The 24,429-nt window shown below is 37.3% G+C and overlaps 2 protein-coding genes across 2 annotated transcripts; both read right to left on the minus strand.

Annotated features, from left to right (window-relative positions):
* Positions 1-1,055: 1,055 nt before the first annotated feature.
* LOC121630998 (interleukin-6 receptor subunit beta) lies at positions 1,056-20,682 on the minus strand. Its single transcript, XM_041971591.1, has 15 exons — positions 20,580-20,682; positions 18,989-19,119; positions 16,810-16,969; positions 13,864-14,066; positions 13,616-13,779; positions 13,211-13,376; positions 10,906-10,988; positions 10,393-10,624; positions 9,924-10,112; positions 9,722-9,826; positions 7,904-8,050; positions 7,331-7,462; positions 7,159-7,249; positions 6,963-7,044; positions 1,056-4,144 (listed from the first exon to the last, which is right to left on the minus strand). The coding sequence occupies exons 2-15, from the start codon at positions 19,044-19,046 to the stop codon at positions 3,485-3,487; spliced, it is 2,472 nt and encodes an 823-aa protein (XP_041827525.1). The 5' UTR covers positions 19,047-19,119; positions 20,580-20,682; the 3' UTR covers positions 1,056-3,484.
* Positions 20,683-21,154: 472 nt separating this feature from the next.
* theg (theg spermatid protein) lies at positions 21,155-23,229 on the minus strand. Its single transcript, XM_041971596.1, has 6 exons — positions 22,942-23,229; positions 22,803-22,864; positions 22,671-22,728; positions 22,243-22,369; positions 21,819-21,978; positions 21,155-21,718 (listed from the first exon to the last, which is right to left on the minus strand). The coding sequence occupies exons 1-6, from the start codon at positions 23,001-23,003 to the stop codon at positions 21,477-21,479; spliced, it is 711 nt and encodes a 236-aa protein (XP_041827530.1). The 5' UTR covers positions 23,004-23,229; the 3' UTR covers positions 21,155-21,476.
* Between the last annotated feature and the right edge of the window lie 1,200 nt (positions 23,230-24,429).

Here is a 24,429-nt window from a genome sequence, read left to right on the forward strand (position 1 = left end):
GCCGTTTAAGGTTGCTTTTAAAAGTGATTATATTTGTGACTTTCCTCGAATTTGTTTGTTCCAGATAACAGGATATATATAGAATATTTAGAATATTTAGATTTTTTTTTAAATTTAGATTAGAAATTTAGATCAGACATTTGTGATGACAGTGTTTTTATTTGGATGATCCATCATGTCTGATGTTGTCCATGTTATAAATGCTATCTAAGAAAGATTTCGTTATTATTAGTTGGGTTTTTTCAACATTGTACTGGGGGAAATCAGGTTTATTTGCAGAATATATCTGGAGTAAACAACATGGCAATAATATAATAATAATAATAATATATCTCCATGCATATTTCACTTAAAGCTTGCAGCAGCTCATTGGAAAGGTTTGAGAGTCCTCTCCTTTGCTCATGTCAGATGTTTATGTTCTTTGGTGCATCTGGAGCTTTGTTGTCCATCCTTGCTGGCCCAAACAGAGGTGATGGTAGACGATGAATCGGAGGACACATTTACAGCACTGGCCAGGTCGATTGCTTTGTCAGTGTCTAGTCAGATTACTTTGTTTTTCACTGATGCATTATGCTGCTGCATCCTCATATCTCAAAATGGCGCACAGCATCTCAAACCTTCAAGCATTCCTTATTAGAGGTCTCTTTTTTTTCGCATCACTTACTCTCAAGTCAGAAAATCTCTGTATTGGATGTCTGCCTGTGTTTAAAAGAATTGTTTTTGATAAGATGGGGAATCTTCTGCACTTAATTCTTTTTCCACTTACACTTATCTTTCATTTTTTGTTTGAGGTTTTTCTTTATTTTTAATTATTTCCTTCTCCTACTGGGTGTCTGTCTCATCTTCTGGATGCCTTTCCATTTACTCACACTCTAACCTGAAAATTTCTCTGTCTTTAATAATGACACCCTGTGCTGAATAAAAGACTTTCCTCTTCAGCTTATCTCCACTGTTCGTACAGTGTGAAAAATTACTGACATCTAGTGGTAAAGATGGGCATTGAGATTACTTAAAGTACCAATCACAGCTGTGACTGAATGGTGGCCGTTAGTGGCCAAAATCTTTGCAGACATAAACATGTTTTCATCAGTAAGTGGATCTAGTGGCCTCAGGCGCAGCGATGACTGCACAGCTGCAGTTTTAAATTCAGAGAGTTCTCACTTCCCAATTAAGCTAGAGTTGCAGATGCGAACATAAATCCAGCTTTATTCATCAGTGCAGCAGTAATAATCCTGTTTATGTCTAAAATAATTACTTACAGTATTACATTTTTTGACAGTGAAACACTTTGTCCTTCTCTGCATCTTCACCATCATCATCATCATCACCACCATCCTGGTGCTGCTTAGAGTTGGCTATGTATGAGACCGCTCGCAGGATCTCACCAAGCAACACTGAAAGTTACTTGGTGTTACTTGGTAAATTTTAAGGGCTTTGGTCCATTTTCTTTGTAATGATCTCACAAGAGACAGTTACACAATAAGATGGTTTGTATGATGGTCCTGTGGACTAACCGTACAGCATTGACTTGATAATAGATTTTTTTGTGATTAAATGCACATTGTCAGGGTCCAAAGGTCAGTTCGGGGCAGTCAGTTTTGATTGGTCAAGTAAATAATGAACTAAGCTATTTGCTTATTCAATAAATACCAGTGACTAAGGCAGAGTCATCTGATGCAGAGATGAATGCAGCTGTAACATTCCCAGTATAGGGAAAAGCTAGGTGTTAGTAGGTGTTATTGGGTTAATTTCCCAGTGCTTGAGAGCCGTCATGATTAGCAAGTAAAATGACTATAAAACAACTGTTCCTTTAAGTTAAAAAAATTGTTTTATGATGTCAAATACTGCCTCCTTCTTTCTTTTACTTTCTAGTGTGGAAAAAGGAGCAGTCAAACACAAAATCCTTAGTTATATGAACATAAATACTCTCTGCTTTTCCTAATGAAAGGGGTCTCTCTGAATCATTTAATGTTTAAAACATTCTCATCAACATTCAGTCCCTGCTGGACTATCATAAATTTTAAATGCACATTATCCAGAAGGATCATATCAGTAAATGCAGAAAATGCACAATTTTAAAGTTTCAGTCATGATTCATGCAGAGTTCATATTTTAGTGCTCAAATAAACAAATAATGTAAAGCTTGTAAAACTCCCAAATGACAAAACTACAACACGACTTAATGACCAAACTTCAGACTTATAACAGAAAATGTGTTAATTACTGATATCAAGAATCCAGACTAACTGGATTCTAATTCTAATAAGTTAAGCCAAGTATGCATACTGTGTAGTGTCAAAAAACAAATAAAACATAGAAAAAACTTTGAATGGCTCAGAAATATATAGACTCAATAGAGTCAGTCAGAAATAAATTAATTTCAAACTTTTCATGTTTTATCTTGAAGAACTAACATAGTAGCATGATGGTCCCACTTTTAAACAGGTTGAAATTTGATCATTATTTGTAATATTACACTTGTTTGCCTTTAAAAACCTCATTGATTGATGTAGTCTGAAGAATAGGCTGGTTAACTTTGCTGCATTTTTCCAAATCTGCAGTTCATCCATAAACAAAAAAATAAGAGCTTATCGAAATGATGCTAATGTATGCCACAGTCAGAGCTACAGGTGCTCCAACTAAATATTAAGAGTGTTAGACTTTTATTTTGGACAAACAGTATATTTTGTTAACATAATGGGCTCACAAACATGAAAATCAACAAATTCCAGTTTTAAAAAAGGACTATTAATTACAATAAACAACAACAAAGACTACTTTTTTCTGTTTTGGTAAATATGAATATACTGTCCATCCCAGTTTATTGTTCGGATAAAGATTATTGTTGTTGTTGTTGTTGTTTTTTCAAAATTCAAATGATCATTTTCCAAAGATATGATTTTCATCTGACTATATAAAGATATATTTATCCACACAAAGCTATAAATTGATTGATATCAGAAAATTCTGCAGTGGACCACTGGAGGGAGCGCGAATACCACCGGTGTGAGAACTGTGGCACTGGAATATATGTACACTACTAATCAAAATCCTAGCATCACTTTCCCATTATATCCAATGGGAAAGTGATCCCAAACTCTTGAGAGGTAATGGACTTTGTCACTGGAGGATGTGATGGGGGGGATTTTTAATAATCACGGTAAAACTTTCAGATTCAAACTGATGAAGCTGGAATTAAGATGTTTTACATCTTATATTCACTGGAAAATAAAGGATTAGCTCAACTCTGCCCATAACACTGTTTTTGAACATCATAAGCTTGTTTAAACCCCTGGAAAAAGAGACACACATTAAAGAATTGGACTTTGTAAACTTTTCTACCAATAACAAATTAAAGCTGACAGTCTGCACTGCTCATTTTAATCTTAGTATGTTTTGATGAGCAGTTTAAATTGGTAAAACAATCAGTGTCTTTACTAAAACAACTTCATAATAGTGCTTTTATAACTAGATGTCCATCAAATTAAACATCAGAGGGAATGTAAGGATCACATTGGACAGAGCTGTAGGTAAAATTCACAAAACCAGAGTGAGGAAAAAGTGAAAATGTCTTTGGAAAAATTTCAAATGGAGCTTGTGGTTGGTAGGTTGTGTTGGGTTGAAGGGGAAGCGCCGAGTTTAATCTGCTGACTTCATTCTGGTGAGAAAATAATACAGATAAATGAGAAGAACCGCCTGAGTCGGAGGACACGAAGCTTTGAAGGTGTTCCAGAAGAAAGCAGCTTTTCTCTTCATCTGGTGGATGTAAGTAAGACAATTCACCGTCTCTGGTTGGTTGCAGCATAATGTTATTAGAACAGGTCGTTCTGGGTTCACAGTCACTGGGATGGAGATTGGAGGATGACAGGAGGGGTGTGGGGAGATATGTGAGAGTTTGAGAGTGGAGAATGTCAGAGTAGATGCAGGGGGAGGTGGAGAGATCAGTGACCGAAGTTTCCTCGGTCTCATTTCTGGTTAATGCTTTCCCCAAATTTCTTCCTGGAAGTGAGGAGAAGTGTTGGATGAAATATGTTTGACCATGGACACGCTGATAGCCATGGTCATCCTCCAAGTCTTGCACCTTGTCAAGCAAAATGACCTCAGAGTATTTTATATCAGGCTTCTCTTGTATCACCTTCTTGCTCTGTGGTGAAAACATAAACAAAAAAATAAAAACTGAATTTTAGTCATAAAGTTTTATATGTAAAAATCTCATAGGTTTCCTTTATGGGGGATAAAATAAGCTTTGTAAGTTAAAATATACTGCAGGTGTCCTCAGATTCCAACTAAGTTCTTTCTTGATTTTTTTTTTGTTTTGTTTTTTTTCTTCCTGTTAATCAACAGTGAGTGGCATATTAAACCAAATAAATGCTTCCACATGCTTTCAATATACAGGCATGAGATTCTATTGCTTAATTGTGTCATGGAGGGTGGGTAAAATTGATAATTATCAACAAAATGACCAAGTTTGAAAGTTAAAAAAAAGGTCCCACAAAACATGTAGACCCTTGTTTTGCTGATGGAAGCAGACTTATAAAACATGCATTTGTGTCAGAAACAGTCAAACTAAAATTAGGCTAAACACATTACAGAATTTATTTTGAAATTGTTTAATTCGTTTTTCATGAAGTATGAAAGCTATTTAATTATTTTTTTTAACAAAACCATTGAGAGTGTATGTTAGATTTGAGGCAAATGGAAGGTTTACTCTGTCAGAAACGTTGCTTAAGGAAAGACAAGAGTTCCTCTGGTGGGCGTAGAATGTCATCACAAATTATAACTACTTCTATTGTGAGAAACAAACATTGTGTGTTTACATTTCAACCTATAGCTAGGAGAATGGTGACCAAGCTACGTGATGGGTTAAAAAAGATAAACCAGCTGGGTTGGATAATAGAGATGGATATTTTTGCCTAAAATTGCTTCTCGTGTAATTGCATTGTCAATATGCCATATATTTGATTTGAGTGTGAAGTTGGACTTTTCCCTCAGGTTTGGAATCCTGCCAAAGTGGCGCCTATTGTGCAAAACTAACGGGAGAGTTTATCAGCTGCCAACAGAAGAATTATTAGTATTCTGCCATTCCTGAGTAAGTTGATGGAAAAGGTAGTGTTTGACCAGATACAAACTTAATTCTTGTCAAACCAATTAAATTCTGATTTTCATCAGATCATTCAACAGAAATGGTTGACCAATGGTTATCTTGTATAGAAAAAAAGATGGTTGGAACTGTATTTCTTGATCTAAGCACTGCATTTGATGTTGTAGACCACAGTTAACTTTTTCAAAACCAATTGCATGTAGGTTTAGTCCAACAGCCATTAAACAGAATGCAGTGTGTTTTTTAATGGTTGTTTTTCGGCCCTTTCAAACATACAGTGCGGAGTGCCCCAAGGAAGTGGCCTTGGACCTTTGATATTTTCAATATTTACAAATGACTTGCCCTATGTTTTGGACAAGTGCAGTGCTACCTTATTTGCAGATGATACAGCTGTTTATTTTGCAGCAGACAATATTACTAGAGTTAAGCAACACACTTCAATCTGAACTGCATCTTGACAGGATGGATAAAAATAGGCTAATTCTGAATGTAGCTAAAACTAAACATATGATGTTTAAGAGCAAATAGGCTACAAATGATAATCAGTTGTACCTATCACAGAGGTTTTGATATTCAGCTGGTTCACGAGGGAAATTTGCTAGGTGTCACACTAGATGGGCATTTAATATGGGATAAACATATTGATAATGTTGCTAAGTTATCTCAGGCATTGGAAGATGTTCCTCAGTACTTGTAACAAAAGCATTAGTGTTATCACATTTTGATTATTGTTCTCCTGTCTGGTCAAGTGTAGCCAAACAACTATCTGTCTACGCTTCAGACAGCTTAGAACAAAGCTGCTAGATTAGCACTGAACTGTCCAAAGCGTGAATGCAGAGAACAGACAGCCTTCATGCCAGTCTCTCATGGTTTAAAGTTGAAGAGAGGCTGGCATGCAATTTATTTTTTTTTTTTTTTTTTTTTTTTTTTTTTTTTTTAAAGAAATATCTGTTTCAGCAAGAAAACAAATTGTCTTTACTCTCAATGTTGATGTTGATCTCTTACATAAATTATTATATTTATGTGAGAGTTACATAATCACACTACTAGGCAGGCTACAAGAGGTTATATGACTAAACAAAAACCCTCTTTTGTAACTTTTTGACATATGCGGACCCTAGGGAGAGTAGCTGCCACCTTAGTGGCAGCTAATGTGGATTCAAATAACGAATAAATTCATTAATTCGTTATCTTTACCACTTAGTCCATTACAGGTCGCGGGTAAGCTGGAGCCTATCCCAGCATTTAATAAGTGAGAGGCAGGGTACACCCTGGACAGGTCACCAGTCCATCGCAGGGCCAACAAAGAAGTAGACAAACAACCATTCACACTCGCACTCACTCCTAGGGAGAATCTAGAGAGACCAATTAACCTAACATGTATGTCTTTGGAACGAATAAAATAATAAACATAATCTTTGTAAATTAAATTAAATCCTTTTCAGCTTCATAAATCAAATTAAAAGAAGAAGAAGTCCAGACAATTATTGATTTTCAGATTCACCAACAGGGCCAACAGTTTTAGGAAAGTTAAAACACTTTATCACTCAAATTTCCTTAAATCTATCAAAGCGTAGGGCCTTTATTAGGTTGTGTTTAGGTTGTCAGCCTTGGATTGCTGCTTGTAATATAAATAAAGTTATATAAGACATGTGGATCTCTATAAAAAACTGATGAACAACTTATATCAGATTTGCACTACACAAATGACATGAGAGAAAAGGATGAATTTATGTTTATGATGAATTTATGATGAAACAGAAAAATACAGACTTGTCATCAGACTTGAAGACCACATCAAAGATTAAAAAACAGGCTGAAACTTTAACATTGAAGTTCTAAAAACAACAACTCCTGTTACCTTTAAATTAGTTTCATGGGTCCAGTGGGACAAGCTGCTGTTGGATGGATTAGGAACCTCTTGAAACAGCTTCTGTTTTATCCTAAACATCCCAGAATGATAAATCAAGATCAAAACCAGACCTAAACCTAATTTTGTATTCTTTTTGTTTTGTAAAAAAGTAGCTAAAGTAGGAGAACTTATAGACAGATCTTACATCTTCATCTGTACCACACAGGCCATCAGCACAAGGAAAGACATCATGACTGGAACCACGACAGACAGCATGAGTGAAATTTCCTCAGAGCCTGCAAACAGACACACAAAACTAAGTTAAAGACACACATGAGTTTGCATTGTGTGTTTGAGTGTGTGTATTCTTTCTTCACCAATGTGCACATTAACCAGGGTCCCAGCTGGTCCGGGGCCGGCGACAGTTTTGGCCCGCATGAAGATGTCGTAGTTACCAGGCGACAGATCCACTAGAGTGTAGCGGTGAACATGACCAGGAACACATACTCCTAATTAAACAGGACAGGGTGAAACTGATGTTATGGGATCTGTGAAACATAAAAAAATGCTAAATAAAAACAAAACAAAAAAAACACTAAAGGAAGGCAATATATGAAATTCAGAAGTGATTTATTTCCTTTTCTCTAAGTCTCTTAGATGAAAAAAAATCGAATTTATGTAGCTCATGTTTTTAAAAATAAAAACTGAACGTGTAAATTTAGGATGAAAGACAAAAATCTGTATTTTTCTAAATATCTCAACAAGCAGATGTTTTGTGTTGGATGCTTCATTTTAATTAAATGCAGCTCCATTATGCTGAATCAAACTCAACTTTGATCCTAATGTTAGAACAAACTTTTCCTACATGTATGTGTAGATGTGTGTGTCATGCAGGCATGCTATGACCCAGTGTGTGTGTGTGTGTGTGTGTGTGTGTGTGAACTACTCACTTTTTGCTGTTTGGTTTCTGGTTGTGTAAAACAGGGTGTAGTTGCAGAGGAAACCATGAAGCAGCTCCACAGGTACTGGACTCCAGCTGAGCTCTACTTTGCCGCCAGAGATGTGCTGCACTGTCACATTTGGACCAGCTGAGGGCGCTGTGGAGACAGCCAGAAATGGTAGTGCCATGATGATGAACTACAGGACAAGATTACAGGACCCGACTGTCTCTGCTTCTTCGGTGATTTCTTCTGGGTTTTTTTTTCTCTCTCTCTCTATCTGACAAATTAAATAAAACACACTTTTGGTTTGAAGGGTTGTTTATCAGCAGGATTTTTCCTCACAAACATACTGGTCTGAATCTGGTCTTAACACATGAGCACATACTCAATAAGGATACTGCATAAATAGCAGTTACAATTGATTGTTTTTGTTGCGCTGTTTTTGTTGCACTATTTATTATTTGGTCTCATTGTATTTAACAGTGATGAGGTGACCATTTGAGGATGAGGAACATCATGAGTACAACACTTATTTTGCACCAATTTGCTGCAATTAATCCTGCTCCATGTAGAATGGATTTATTTAGAGTGCACATAAAAAAACAGCCTCTGAAGGGGATAGTCTGTACAAGCGGCTGTTGGCTGGAGAAGAAAGTTTCTCAATGCTCAGTCATGCAAGACAAAACCAAATTAAGCTTTTTCAACCAGAAGAACACATTACATGGCATTATTTTTTATTTAAGTACAAGAACTAAGCTAAAGTACAAAAGCACTTTAAAATACACTCCACTATTTAATAATTTGTAGAAACACATTTAGCATCAATGACTTAAATTCAATTACTTTTCCATCATTTTGTGGAATTTTGTTCCACTACTCATTACAGTGTTCATTGAGGTTTGAATAATTTGTGTATGCACAGCTCTCTAAAGGTCTGTCCACAACATTTTAATCAGGTTAAGGTCTGGACCTTTACTGGACTGTTGAACAATGTTGATTCTTTTTCTTTTCAACCATTTAGGTTGAAGATTTACTTACATGTTTGGGATCATTGTCCTCTTGCAATACCCAGTTTGAGCCAAATGTAAGCTCAGGTCTTGCTATTGACTCTGGTATACTTTGGTATATAGAGGAGTTTAGTCGACTCAGTGACTGCAAGGTACCCAGTTACTGTGTTTCACTGTCTTTACCAACTTTGCCTTATGGTCAGACATCTTTATTTTGGTCTGGTCTGTTCAAAAAAGAAACCAGAAGTCTTGAGTTTTTTTTTTTTAAACCTAAGCTGTGCTGTCATCTTCTATTTAGAGAGAAAAGGCTTTTTCTAGAAACTCTTCCATCTTTTTCTAACTTTATTGTCAAATAAAATTAACATTTAGCGTGCTGACTAAAGCCAGTAGATTCTGAGATGTAGCTCTTGGGATATTTGCAGTTTCTCTGAGCATTGCACAATAAGACCATGGGGTGAACTTGCTGCGACATCAATTTCTTGGAAGATAGACAACTATCTTCAAAGTTTTACTTGTAAATAGTCTCCCTCACTCTGGAATTAGGGGGTAAAAACTGTTTGGAGATGGACTCATAAACTTTCCCAGACTGATGTGCAACAAAAATTGCTTCTCTCAGATTTTTTTTACAACTGTATCTGCCACATGAATGATGGATTAGTATTGTATTTTTATAACTAAACTGATTCCATTACAGGAATATATGTTGGTCAAAAATCCTGCACTCAATAAATTTATATTATTAAAACATTCAGCTTGTACAGGCCAACAATGACCAACTCATGAAGTATCAGCTACAATATTTACTGTACAGATCACTTACTTCCTTGTTTTGTATAAATGTGGAGCATCCTGTCTTTCCCTGCTCCTTGTTCACCATACAGCATTTTGACAGAAACAGCATAACACTCCATTGGATTTACTCCTTCTAAAACAGAAAGATGAAAGAGACATGTTTCTCTCTCACTAAACAATAATCTTAACCTTATCTGACATGCTGAACAGCACAGATACTGTTGGATTACCTGCTATGACCAGCTTTGTGTAGGAACTATTTAACTTTTCCCAGTGCAATATGCTGCTGGTTTTCTCTCTGACAGCGAACCACTCCACAACAAAGCCGCTTACTGATCGATTCCTTGGAGATGTCCAGTGGACCTCCAAGCTACTGTCATCTAGCGGCCAGGCAATGACATGGCTTGGGGGTGGAAGCTCTGAGAATGTAGAAAGAATAAGATGACAACCCTGATACAAAGAGGTATTACATGATTCAGACACTCTGCTTGATGCCATCTGTATTTTCAAAGACCAAAAAAAAAAAACATGTTATAAAAACCTTGAAAGCAGAAGTGCTGCATTGTCTGCTTTAGAGAACTACATAAATGTCATATGCCTATGAACAAAAGATGTGGGAAAACATGACATCTGCTTTGTGCATCATTCTAGTCTGTTTTGATGTCATGAATAACAATAGTGCTTGGCTGTGGTGTCCACCTGTTTCAGTGGTGCCAAGGAACCAGATTCTGGCTTCTGGTGACATCCCTGCAGATGTAGAGGCAGTAATAGTGCAGGAACAACGGCTAGCAGGAAGAGGAAAGCTGCAGGAGGTACTCGGGTAATGCAAATCTCTACAGTTTCCATAATCAATCAGAGGTTGAGCATTTTCTCTCTGACAGGTCACATTATAGAAGAGAACTCTGCCATTGGCCAGATAGTGAGGTAAGGGCTGAAAATCAAACCAAGAGAGAAAAGAGACATCATCATGAGCTGCTGTGATGTAAAGAGACTGTCTGGCTCTCTTTTTACGTGGTCTCATATCAACTCAAACAACAAAGTAGTCATTTAGTAATACCACAGACATAAAAACTAATTAGAAAAAGCTCAAAGAGGATTGCGATTTACAAACTAATCACATCCTAAGATTATTACATTTTCAGCTCTGATGTTCAAAGTGAAAAATAGAAAATATTGTACTTGAAACCCTGACTCATATTCAGTCATACGCACCTTCCAAAGCAGAGAAACAAGCCTCCACTCATTCCCATCAGTGTGTTTCACTTGCCTCCAGAATATTGGTGCTGCAGATGGGGCTGCAGGGATGCAAGGATATTGCATATTAGAGTACTTACAGAACAAAATATGTTGCGAGATATGAGAGAAAAACACTTCTATCTCATGTCTATGGTTGCAGCATTTTTTTAATTAAAGGAGGAAAAAAAAGGTAGCAACACAATCAAGGCTCTGAATATTGTTGGCTGGCATTTTTTGTCTCATGGAGGTCGATTAAATTGGCAGGTGGTCCATTAGTCTGATTGACCTTAACACTTAAAAACAGTTAAGTAGATTGATGTTGAATGAGCTAACACCTTTTCTTGTGCTTCTCATACGACCCTCCCTGATATCTGTTAGCTCATTACTGCTTGCAAAAAAAGGATGAGCAAATTATTAAACACGGCTCTTCATCGATAGAAAGGGAGCAGCAAAGATTATGTCATGACCAGGACCAGCTCTTTTTTTCAGTTTATGATGTGATCATAGAGGTATAGTGCTGAGAAACAACTGGTGTGAAATTTTACACAACTGAGGTTTAGTTTGTGGAAACAGGGCAAGCTACTGACTTCTCACAGTTTTTCAGCATGTTTAAATTCCTGAATCCTAATCGTGTGTTTTACATGGGACGTCCTGTTGGACATCAGAGAGCCCTGTTTGACAAGGAAATTGATTGTTAAAGTCATTCTTCCCAAAGCCCCCAGACTGAAATTTTAAATTTAAACTACTGATTCTTATGTTTGGTTTTTGTCTTTTTTGGTTAGTTATGCCTCAATCTTGGTTTATTAGTTCTGGTGTTCGTCATGTTTAGTTGCTGTTATGTTTATGGTCTAGGTTTTTGTCTGGTTTAGGTCTATCTTGCTCTTAGTTTATAGTTCTGGGTTTTGTCATGTTTTGTGCAGTTTTCTTGTTTTCCCCCTTGTGTTCCTGTAGTTTGTTCCTGCCTCGTTAGTTCACCTGGTCTAATTACTCCTTCACTTCACCTGTTCCTTGGTACTCCCTCTGTACATATATACCCCATGGTTTTCAGTTTGCCCTTGTCAGATCCTTATTATGGTTTACTCCCTGTTGTGTGTGTGTGTGTGTGTGTGTGTGTGTGCGTGTGCACGCGCGTGCGTGCGTGCATCCTGAGTTTTGGTAAATAAACCCTTTACCTGCACCGATTCTGCCTCCTGCCTGATTCTGCCTGCAATTGTGTCCTCACCTCCGCTGCCAATCGTGACATATTATGCTTTTTTAAAAAGGCTTTTATGGGTGGCAAAAAAAAAGTTTGGCTGTGGACCCAGTGTTTTCCAAAACAGAAGAGAATCACAATCTACTTTCAATATGTTGATCAAAACTGTAAAAAATGTTATTTAATAATTAAAAAAAAAAAATCTAACAAAACCTTGTAAGGTGCAACATGTCAATGGTCAATGACAACATTTTTAAATATCTTTAAAACTGTGTTTCTATTGGCATCTAGTCACTTTACAAAAATAAACGTGTATTCTTAGAATGATCCAGTTATATCTGCTTGCCATGGGTCTACATACATCGCAGCTGCCATATTGTGCCACCATTTTTACCACAGTGTCTCTGAATTGACAAACATCTGAGCTTTAAATCTGCAGTACCGGCTTTGTTTGATAAGAGCTAGAGCAACGTTTGGGATAAGCAACTGCTTAAAAGGCACATAAAGGAAGACAGTACATGTGTACACAATATGTGAGTAGTTGTAGCGCAGTCATCGCTGCACCTGTGGCCACCAGATCCACTCACTGACAAAAACGTGTATGTCTAGATGAATTTGGGTGACTGATTGCTACTGTCACAACTGTGCTTGGTATATTTTTAATTTTATTTCATCTTATTTTAGTTTTGATCTTATTTTACATTGTTTTATGTTCTTACATTTATTTTACTAATGTACTAATGTATCATCCTTTGTGGGTGATAATATTTGTCTATTCAGACAGTTTATATTCTTTAAAGATGATTTAAGTGAGTCACACCACTACCAGATGAGATGATCATGCACAGTTAATTGGTCAAAAATGCTGAAGAAATTGTGTCATTAAAGCTGAACAATGCAGGATCATCCTAAAAAAAATAATAGTTGATGAAAAAAAATAATTGGTTGTTTGCTTTAACAAGTTTACCTTACTTTTTCAAAAACATTTTTTAAGGCTTCATTTACATGTGCAACCCTTTTTTTTTGCCTGCACCCCAGCATTGGAGGATTTCTAGACCCACTCCTGCTGCCAGCTCTGTTTCTTCTCACCGTCTTCTGATGTCTTCCCCTGAAGTGGGTTGCTCCACGAGCTCCATGGGCTTGCTGGGCCCTGGTAGCGGTTGCGAAGTCTGATGATGTATGTTGTGTCAGGTTTGAAGAGACAAACCAGGACACTGGGACCTGTCACTGTCACATTATGGACATGAACATCCAGCTGTGCCATCACAAGAAAAACAAACAAAAAAAAACTATGGTGAGAATTAACTTGTAAAAAATAATGCATTCACTACATTCCTTTTACATCTTTTAAAGTGAAAGACGCTCAGGGCCATTTCAATATTTCTTGCAGTAGTAAGCAGATGGTGTCGGTTTTAATTGATAATCATGACAAAACTTGTTTAACCACTCATGTGTATGTGGTTTTGAGTTTGTACATACTAGGGAGTGGCTCACCTGTGTTTGCGTATGGAATTGTATTTGTGAATTCAGGTCTCCATCTTCAATTTCTGAGTCAGACACAGGAAAAACAGACAAGCTGCGGCGCCAGGATACATTAAGACATTGAGGTGAACCAAGAACTTGTTTTACATTGTCCAAGATCACTGGAGGCAAGACAACTGCAGAAAACAAGGAGAGCAAAGTGAGAAAGAAGTACAAGTTTAACAGTAATGGTAATAGTGGGAAAAGTACAATAGCCTTACCTTCTTTCCTACCAGGCTGACATCGAGGCTCTGATAAAATGTTGAAGCTTCCACCTTGTGCTCTGATACTAATGCAAAAGTAGATCCTCACTTTTAAGGTTGGGATTCCTATGGTGCAGCTTGTGCCAGTCGTGGTGCAGGTGAAAGTTTCTAGAGAGCTGTTTGCTGCCATGGAGTATTTCCCAGTTATCCCCAAAAGCACACTAACAGAGTGAGAAAAATAATCAATTAGTAATTAAACCATGACAAATAGACATGCATGCTCTGTCAACTGAAGGAATATGATTTCCCTGTTTCAGATACCTTTGCACGCAAGCATGTGACTCTTGACAATTTCTATACTTTTTTTTAAAATTTGAAATTCAGTGTGTTGCAGCTATCACTGATAATGAAAGAGCTGTCGCTGTGTATGTCATGTCAGACATCAAAAGACAATTTCAGCCTTCTATTTTCTTCTCAGCTCCCAAGCGGTAGAACAAGGATTTCATTTCTGCAGAAGAATTGAAACTGTTTTTCAAAATAAATTGTTATAAAAGGAAGAAATTAAAGTTGTCTGTCATCTTGTCTAGTAAAATTAGTTAAAGTCTAAACTATAATGTAATATAAAACAATTGCTATTGCAAATATAAAGGTAATCAAATTTGCAATATAGGATCTTTCTTTTCTGAGTCACTTAGGGACAGCTGACCTAAGTTGTAAAGCCCTATAACAGTTGCAGAGAAACCCTCTGAGATGATTTTATGGCCTTATTATATTCTCCTCCTACACTGGAGGGAAGGCTCTGACTTTACCAGCCTGTGACTGACTGAATGTGTTCGCTCTCTGGTGCTATGTGATGAGTGGAGTTGGGTTTTAGAACTTTTTTCACCGCAGACACTGCAAACAGCACACAATGAGTGTGTTGAGACTGAAACATGTTTAACAATGAGCTGAAACTTTCTATAAATTTTGAAAAAATATCAACCATGGAGCAATGGGTGGGCATCATTGGCTCAACTCTGGATTAGTTTAGGTCCGACCTCTCTGACAGCCGTTTCTGTGTCAATATTGATGATTTTACCTCCACCTCTGCTTTTCTCCAGTTGGGAGTACCACAAGGCTCTATTCTTGGACCTCTGCTCTTTACTCTCATTGCTACTTGGTGCTATTTCCGGAACCATGGTATCTTGTTTTATTAATATGCAGACGACTGTCAAGTTTATTTTCCATACTTTATTCATTTTTAAGTTATGCCTCTTATTATCTTATAAAATAATAAAATAACATGTCGGAATTTCAGATTATTGCATTACTCCTACATGCCATTATTTGCTCTTACATCACCTAAAACCTAAAACATTTAATAAAATCAAGAGGAGACAAAGCCTTCTCAGGTGCAGCTCCCAAAATGGTGAATGAGCTGCCGCTGCAGGACAGACAGGTTCCGTCTTGATGTTTTTCCATTTAAAAATGCACTTTCTTACATTGATGTACAAGTAGGAATGCATTTCTTCTTTTTGTTTTGTTATAACTTTCCGAAGGAAACAATATGGCAATCATGACTCCTTCATTCTTTTTTATTTTAGTTTCCTGTGACATCTTTTGTTCAACAATATGACTGGCATCAAGGTAAGACCGTCTGGATCGATGTGTCTATTGCTCATGCCCTGCTTTAAAAGAGCAAAAGACAAAGTTCTTCTGAAGACATCAGCAAAGTAGTTGAAGTTAATGTACAAAATTATGTGTTTAGTTTAAACGTGTCTCTATTTATTTATGGCTGACATCACATTTGCAAAGTTTCTCTTCTCATTTTTTAAGTTTTGTTCCGTGTGTCCCGATCTTTAACTTCCTTTTACCTTTTCCTTTCTTTTTCTTATGGTAACAAGAGTGTGAAAATTAAAATAACAAGGAGGATCCAATAAGTGTAGAGGATGTTCAAATTATTCATCCACTCACATAAGTAGTGGAGAAGCAAAATACACAAAGGAGCTACTGATGATGCTGTGGATTAAATGGGCCCAAATAAAATTTGCTCTGCAGCTATTTATGTTATGTTGTTTACCATACCTAGCTTTACTTTTGGTCAATTAGGACAAATGTCTTTTGTGTCTATAAAATAACACAATATATCCCTGAATTTCCTAAAAAAAACACTACAATCTGATCATTTTGTTGAGAAGCATCATCTGCTGACAGCATGAGTTTAGAAATAGATCAACAGCCTTGGTGCTGATTGAATTGATAGAAGAGATAACTGAATGTAATGATACAAAGATGTATGCACATGGAGGTTTTTTTAGTTCTAAAAAAAAATTTGGCACTGTCAGTCATGACTTTTTTAAAAATGATTGATTTTAAAAAAAGGATTATTACGGTTTCAAATGTATTGTTTTAAGGTTTGTTAAGCACCATTTACTTTTACAGGAAACAATTTGTACAGATAAATCAGTATAAGTATAGACTCAAGACAAGTGGGGAACCTCTATTGAATATGTAAAAGTCTGTGTGTTGTGGGCCATAACAAATAAAGGAAGAGGTGAGGGAATTAAGGCAAAATATAGTTTATTAACCAAACTGAAATAATACCCTCGACAGGTTGCCAGCCAAAATAAATACAATAACTTGAACAAAAAGTCTCAACAAGTACAATTATTGAATATATTTGTAAAGCATTAGATTATCAGAATGAACAAATGACGTCAGGACTTAAAGGCACAGATTGAAACTAAAAAAAATGTTCTATTTCATGTGATTGGTGGGCAGTATAAAAAATATGGATTAAGATCAGCATTATTCTTTACATAAAAAAAAATCTTAACAAATGAACAGAGAGGGAAAAAAACAATTGCATAAAAAGTCCAAACAGGGATAAATGAATAAATGGATGATGAGTATGAGACTTAAATAAATTAGGAGTTTCTATATTTCCATTCTAAGAAAGGTGTTGAAAGGAGTATTTAGACTTACCCAGGTATCCTCTGAACCCGTAAAGTGTATTGTGTTGCTGGGATATTCACAGGCTCCCAACGGCAAGTAACGTTACTTCGGATAATGAACACACAGCCAATTAGCCGTGGGGGCCGAGGGTGAGCTTTGAAAGTTGTAACAGGGAAGGCTGGAGGCTGGACTGAAGATACAGAGAAGCTAGAGTTAATATGATGAAGAAGATTTAAAATGTCTCAAAAAAGGAAGTATGAAGGGATATAGTCTGTTTTGTTATAATATCAAGAGAATAACAAGTGATCAAAGATACACAGTGATTTTGGAGAAAAAAAAAATCTGACATCAATATTATAGCTAATGAATTACAACTTAATAATTGACAACAGCTATTTCTACTGAGGTTTCATCATAACCTCAGACAAGTTGGTACAAGACAACCGTTTCATTTCTACTTGCTCAGGCGGCCGCAGGGTGTGTCAAGTTTGATAGTATCCTGCTTGTAATGTTGGGGCCTGTCTGTAGTTGGAGCCTTTCTGTACTTTTTTACATTTTTAGTACATGTCTGTACGGATCAGAATAGTGCAAGTTTGCAAATGATCTCCAAACATCTGTACTGAGATCAAGCTAGAAGTCTTTGGGTCAAGCTAGGAGACAAGATAGAAGATGGCGGAGAATGATAGAGACAAGGTCCTGTAGGACTTCCACATCCAGACTGATAAACTGGTGATGGCTAACCAACCTGACACTGCAGTGGTTGACAAGCTAAAGACGAAGGCTGAAATGACAGATGTAGTGATCCTGAATGACAACAAAACCTGAAAGAAAGAACAGGAAAATAGCAGGGACTGAAGGGGGAAGTCGAAAAGACAAAGGAAACTGTGGTGCCAGAGCTAATTGGACTGTTCGGGGCTGTGACCTCTAAACTGATAAAGTGGCTCTAACAGACCCCAGGAACACCATCAGAGAGCTCTGTCCAGATAAGTTCAGTCCTAAGAACAGCTAAGATACTGTGCAGAACCCTCAAGCTCCCAGGCCTCTGGCAGAGGACCTGAGCTGGAATGAGAAATGTGTCAAATATTTCAGTGTAGAGGTAATGACTGCTCTGCTCGTTAATATCATCTGCAATAAATAACGGCAGCAATTTGCATGTTTATCTGTTTCATTGGACCTGCACCAAACAAAAGTTACTTCTCTCTAACTGGTGCAGATTTCTGATTCATTATTGAATAACAAAGTAATCAGTGTCCATGACCTCTTTAGTCCCTTGCAACCTTGTTTTCTTTTATTCAGGTGTTAATGACGGTTTGTGGGAAGCTTTTTCTGTATTCAGATCCACAATTATTCCCAATTATTTCAATGTGGATGACCTATTTTCAAGGAATATTGTTTTGGGTTTTCTGCTCTGATGCTTTTCCATGAATTTTGAACTGGGTGAGACTACTTGATGAACATGGAGTGCACTTCTCTGTGACCTTGAAAAAAATTCCTATAGACAGTAAATGTGTCAGGATAAATTATGTCTGCATTCACTCCATGTGTGCACACTATAGCAGAAGAAGAAGAAGAAGAAACTTGAAACAATTTCTGCTCCGTTCACAAGAATAAAAAGTGTGTATGAGATAAATGCAACAGGGTTAATACAATTACAGACATGTTAAATTATAGACATAAAGAACTATGTAGCAACATCCTGCTGGTATATGAATGTGTATAAATGTTTGGTGAAAGAGATTGTTGGTGCAGATTGGCTGCCAAGTTTCCATCAGTCTGCCCCAGGGTGGCTGTGGCTTACACGTGCAGTTTACCATCACCAAGTATGAATAAGGAATGAATGAATAATGGATACAATGGCTTTGGATACCTTGAAAAGTGCTATATAAATCTAATCCATTATTATTTTCACACTGGCACCCCAACAAAGGTTATTTCGCCAACTGTCTTGCACAAAAAGGTGGGTTAAGGTGGGTTTTGGTGTATAAAACACTTTTAAAAAAAAGCTGCCATAAATAAAAAAGGCTTTGTAGTTCAGTGTGTGTAGTTTAGTTTTTGTAGTGACTTGATCTTATTCAATAATAAATCATCCACCTGTTCCAGTGATTATTTGTGTCATTAAACCACCAGCAGCACGCATACAAATATCAGCAGGAAATCACATGTTCAAATCTTCAAAACTAACAAAAAGGAAGAGGGCAGTGCATGTTACCTAAAGCGAGTCCAGCCCCCAGCAGGCAGGTCCACAGCAAAACTTGTCTCTGCTCCATGAACAGTAGTCTGTCTCTTACCCACTCTCTCCCATTATGCCAGCAGCTCAGCGTTGGTTCTCTGTGTGCTGCACTGTGAAGTATAAAAAGGTTTTAACCATTGTCAGCAGGATGAATCAGTCTTGTAGTGTTTCTGCCCTTCCTTCCTTCCTTGGAATGTATAGTAAAAACAAGTTTTCCTCATTGCAACATCACAAGTGCATCAACCAATCAAAAAATATTGCAATTTTTAAAGTAAATACAACTTAACATGTCACCAAAGCCAATTCTTAACTGACCAAATTCATTGTTGTTTGAAGCTGGCTTTTGGCTACATGTCATGTAAAGCTGACAGAACAGCCTCTCTGTGAGCTTCTTTCAGTACCTGTCCTTTACAGATAAATTACTGCCTGGGTGGGTTCAAGTGTATGAAATTATTACATTTAAATTACACTTTACTGTCAAACAAAGAAACTTGGCGCTGTAAACATGACACAGCCACACACGTATCTTTCATTTAATCTAAGATGATGAACCTGTAATGTAAATCACAGTCAGTGAGTTATCTCATTGAGGTAACTTAAATCAGGCAAGTATATGTGAAAAGTTTCTGAAAACAAGAAACAGGATCATCTCAATCTGCAGCTACAGTTGTGGGAGGATGCAACTGAACGCAAAAGTACTGCGTCAGCAGCACGCAATACTTTTGCGTTCCCTCGCAAAGAAGGGATAGTCCGAGAGCAAGCACAACCTGTTAAAACTTCAGCATCAAGTCAACATAACACGCACACCTGCCAAGTCCACGCTAACAGAGGAAGTGTGTTGTTGTAACGTGCTGCTTTCACGGATTAATTACAAGTGCAAATAGATTTGCTGTCATCAGAAACGGTCAAGCTTTACTGTTTTGGCTGCTTGTGTTTAAACTATGAAGTGAGATTGATATGATTTATTGGTCATTTATTAAATAAACTCCTATTTCTGTCCATTTTTATGACTGGATTATTATCTGCTACAGCAAGAGGACGTCAGGGTAATTGTGTCAAAATGCGTGATGCTGGCTTCTCTTGAGGATGTTCGGGCTAAAAAAAAATTAATCTTCTTTATTTAGAATATTTCATCTTCATTCTGTCTCAGAAGCGTCATCTGACCGCTGTAACGTGTCATTCATCAGGTATTATTCACGAGTAACCTGACGGACCTCACATCCATCAGGTTACCTGCCGCCCGGTGGTCTCTATGTGAGAGCAGGGTGTTTAGGACCCGCTTTCTGATTTTTATTACCTCCTTAATTCATCTTTAGTTGTGCTTGCTCTCGGATCATCCCCTTTTGCGAGGTTACGCAAAAGTATTAATGCAAAAAGTGTTGCGTGCTAACGCAAGAAAAAAAAAAAAAAAAAAAATCCGTGTCCCCTGGGGGCTCCGTAATTTAGCAACTGACGTTAATCGTGCTCTTTATTGTTAAAGTATCGATTCACACTCTCCGTCCATCAACGACTTTCTGTCATTAAAGTCACACAAAGAAAAATGAACTCGTTAATAGAGAAATCCACTTACCGAGGGGAGCTCGATCACCTGTAACGTGCATCGCATGGAGCTCAACTACAGAGAATAAACACGTGCAGCCTCTCAGCTGCAACACATCTGCTTGTTTGGCCACACACTAAACATCTGTTTGTGTGTCAGCGCTCCCGGAACTGTGTGGGGTTCCTAATCTGAGGTTCGAGGTCTCCCAGTGGTTCGTGGAAAGCTTAGAAAAAGCCTAGAAAATGGATTTCATTTTACTTTACCTCTGCCAAAGTAATGGCGAGCGATTTCACTTTTTGTTTTGCAACAGAGTAAAAAAAAATAAACAAATAAATGTGTTTTTATTATGGCTCATTTTGATAAGTTGATTACGAGTAGATTTTTTTCATAAAGCTGACTCACTGTTTTCCCCATGTGGACAAGAAAAAATTAGTATGAAGAATGTGATGCGAAGCGGGATGTCTCCAAGCAGTTTCATCTACAGTTAATATTTCTTCCAAAGCTTTATTATGAGTTTTCAGTGACAAAGCAGCTTGTCAGTTCATAATGGCACACTAAATCACACCGATGGTTTTTAGAAAAGCATTAGAAGCATATGCAGGTATGTCAATTATTTATTAGAGAAGTCAGGAAACAGTCATACAGGAACAAACATTATATTCAGCACCAGTTTTATTCTGTCAAGGCTTTATTTGACTTACTGCAAAAAAAATTTAAGGAGAAAAAAATAATTAAAGCATGCCAAATCAAGAAAGATATAAATATTAGGATCCTGCTAGGTGTTACTCATGTGTACAATTATGTGTGGCAAAGGAAATAACAAGCCTTTGTCATAATATTTCAGTGGAAATTACCTTCATCTTAATGACATTCTTGATAAGGATACTGAGAACAATCCACATCTCTCCAGGGAATATGCAGCTGGCATTACTTTGAACTACATTTGCGAGGTAGAGGCAAACAGAGTTCCTTTATCCGAGGAGAGGGGCTGGCAGAGCGGGCTGCCCGGCTAACGATGTATGGGTTGTATCCCTCAAACAGACCTTTTCTTTCTTTGGGATAGGACAATTCATGAAGCCTTGGGCTGGCTGTGTAATTTCTGGATGCTCTGGAAACAGGCCAGTAAACTGAGCGCTCTCCTTCAAACTTGGGGTGCTCATGCTTTGGGCCTGGGAAGACAAACATAATAAACAATGAGAAAAACAGGAAAATGTAAGACAGGAAGTAACAAGTGAATGGAAATGCTTTCACAGAAAGGCGGTGTCTTACTGGCAAGTAGCTCAATGTGTGCAGATGCCTTCGAGGCCAGGTGGGCGACGGGTGCGGGTTTAGATCTACGGTTGGATTCCTCTTGAACCGGCTTTCTCTTTGCCTGGGCAAGCTGGCAAATCCGCCAAGAAGCAACTGCTGTCAGACTCGCTCTGCTGAGCTACGACGACATTTCAGGTCATGGCACAGAAAAGCCCATTTAGACTGACATGGAAAAGCTTGGTCACCCATTGTCAAAAGCCCTGTCAACATTCCTTTTACCACTTTACGTTTACCACTTTTAAGCAAATTTACTTTACAAAACCTTGGCTTATATTATATGAGAACTAAAACAGCAGAAGAAATATTTGTGATAAAAACGAGATTCAATTAGTGACCACCAAACCACATCCTCAGCAGTTATTCAGAGAAATGTGACACTCACAGGGACTAGCAACGGGCGATCTGGCTGCCAGCCAGCTGCATGGGTCCGAGGCTGAGCTAGATTACACACCCGTTTTGATGGTACCGCCCTTAGAGCCCACTCACTCACCTCCCATATAGGAGAAGCTCTGAGAAAAGAAGATGAAAAGAGCAGGAAGTGAAATATGGAAACTAAATGTTTAAAAAGAAATAGGACGAAGAAGTAAGACAGAAATTAAGGAGAACAACCAGAGAATAGGAAAATAAAAATATAGGAATGAAGGGAAGGATTGTGGTTTGGCTGAGAAGTAAAAAATCAGGAGGGTATAATCTAATAAAACAATACAGACTTTGTTAAGGGACAGTGATAAGTGTTTTAAAGTGTCTAACATGAAATCAGACAACCAAAGAGCAATCACAAAAGCTATTTAATTCAGGTATTATATTTACATGATTTGAGTGTAGAACTTTTTACTTTTGCATAAGTTTGACCAACGTGGAGTTAATTCTGAAAAACACAAGCAGATTAATTTTGTTATTACCACCTTCAGGTTTAATTATGAAAAAGCATAAGAAATGTACCAATTTTAGTGGTGGATCCAGTCCTCTCTGGCGGCAGCTTATCAAGCCAATAAACAGACCGCCTAGAAGATAGAAGAGAGCACCATTTAGAGAAATGAGGAGTCAAAAAGAATAAATGAGAGGTATAAGTCCGGCCTACCGGTCTAAATAACAGAGATGGTTAGGTTTGGGCTGGGCAAGCTGCTGTATCCTAGTTGCCATGGGAACAATTCTGCCTAATGGAAGAACACATTGTCACATTTGCTACTAAAATGATCTAATTATTCATCAGTCATCAGTTATCATAACAAAAACACGGAGCATCACAAATACAATAGAAAACTGTAGGTACTGACTTAGACCTCTGGTTTGTAGATCATGTGGTTTCTGATATAGGAAGATAATAGCAGTTTGATGATAAAACATCTCTGTTCTCCTGTTAAAGTTGACATATAAGCTAAAGCTGAGGAAACTTAACCTCTGGCCGATGTTCAGAAATTACTCAGTAGTTATTCAGAGCAAAGCAGTTACACAAGGTGAAGAGTGTGTCTGTTTATCAAGAGAAATAACTTTTCACCACTTCTAGTTTCTCTATTAAACATGCATGGAGTTAACAGTATATCATACACACCAAGTGGTTTTGCTTTTACTATAATTTATTACAGTATAATGCTCATTCTCAAGTGCATAATGCAGCTATGAAACGGCACATATCCGAATGAAAGAAGACAATCTATGAAATTCATTTTGAGCTGTGAAAATCAAGAATCAGTTTAAACTGACCAAAATTTACAATGCACACACACGTATGTATATATACACATATATATATATATATATATATGTATTTATGTGTATATATATATATATATATGCACACATTATTTAGTTATTACCTGTTGCACCTGCTTCTTCTTTGTGGTGACATGGACACCTGCTGGTTGCTATGGAATCAGGTAACAGTGTGCCAAAGATCGTCTATATCAAAGATGAGGTAGGTTCTGCTGCACATTTGTCAGTTTGCTACGAGCAGCAAATTACATAAGATGAAATGACGAACTCCCAACATCAATGTCACATTTCTTACCCAAAACTTATAAAAAAACAACAAAAAAAAAACGTTTAAAGTAAGGTAAATAAAAAAAAAGGGTCAGAAAGAGCTCTTTCTCTGAACCGACTGATCCAAAAAGGGGCTTATATCAAAGATCTATATTTAAAAACAAGGTTTGTCTTCAATAACTACACATTTAGTTAATTTTATTACCCAAAGCCTACATATACTTAGCAAAACTCCTGCTACATTTTAAAGCTTCCAAATTGTCATTTAATACATTTCCAACTGTAAAACTCTGTGCTTCTGACTCATTTTGATGACACTGACGTTTTTATGCACACCGTGCGGCCGTCATTGCCCTGCAGCACCCTGAGGCTGAGAATCCGTATTTCACAACAGAAACAACTGGATATCAAGACACTGGCTGTTTTGAATGCACAACGTGGACGATTCAGTAGAGAAAGACATTATCAGAGGAAAATAAAACGAAAATTATAGAGCAAAAGGTAACGCAAGATTTAACATGCTTGACATTTTATTCAGAAGAGACGGATGCCCAGTTTGTCTTTATTGAGGTGCCAGCATGAAAGTCTG

The sequence above is a fragment of the Melanotaenia boesemani genome, chromosome 20 (assembly GCF_017639745.1).
Source record: "Melanotaenia boesemani isolate fMelBoe1 chromosome 20, fMelBoe1.pri, whole genome shotgun sequence".
NCBI classification, from domain to species: domain Eukaryota; kingdom Metazoa; phylum Chordata; class Actinopteri; order Atheriniformes; family Melanotaeniidae; genus Melanotaenia; species Melanotaenia boesemani.

Coding starts and splice junctions, on each gene's coding strand:
- LOC121630998 (XM_041971591.1), bottom strand. CDS start 19,046: ATGGAGCAGAGACAAGTTTTGCTGTGGACCTGCCTGCTGGGGGCTGGA. Junction 9,827..9,923: donor CACAAAGCTGGTCATAGCAG/GTAATCCAACAG, acceptor TTTCTGTTTTAG/AAGGAGTAAATCCAATGGAG. Junction 7,250..7,330: donor CCTGGTTAATGTGCACATTG/GTGAAGAAAGAA, acceptor GTCTGTTTGCAG/GCTCTGAGGAAATTTCACTC.
- theg (XM_041971596.1), bottom strand. CDS start 23,003: ATGGCAACTAGGATACAGCAGCTTGCCCAGCCCAAACCTAACCATCTC. Junction 22,370..22,670: donor AAGTTCTACACTCAAATCAT/GTAAATATAATA, acceptor TTCTTTTCTCAG/AGCTTCTCCTATATGGGAGG. Junction 21,719..21,818: donor ACACATTGAGCTACTTGCCA/GTAAGACACCGC, acceptor TTGTCTTCCCAG/GCCCAAAGCATGAGCACCCC.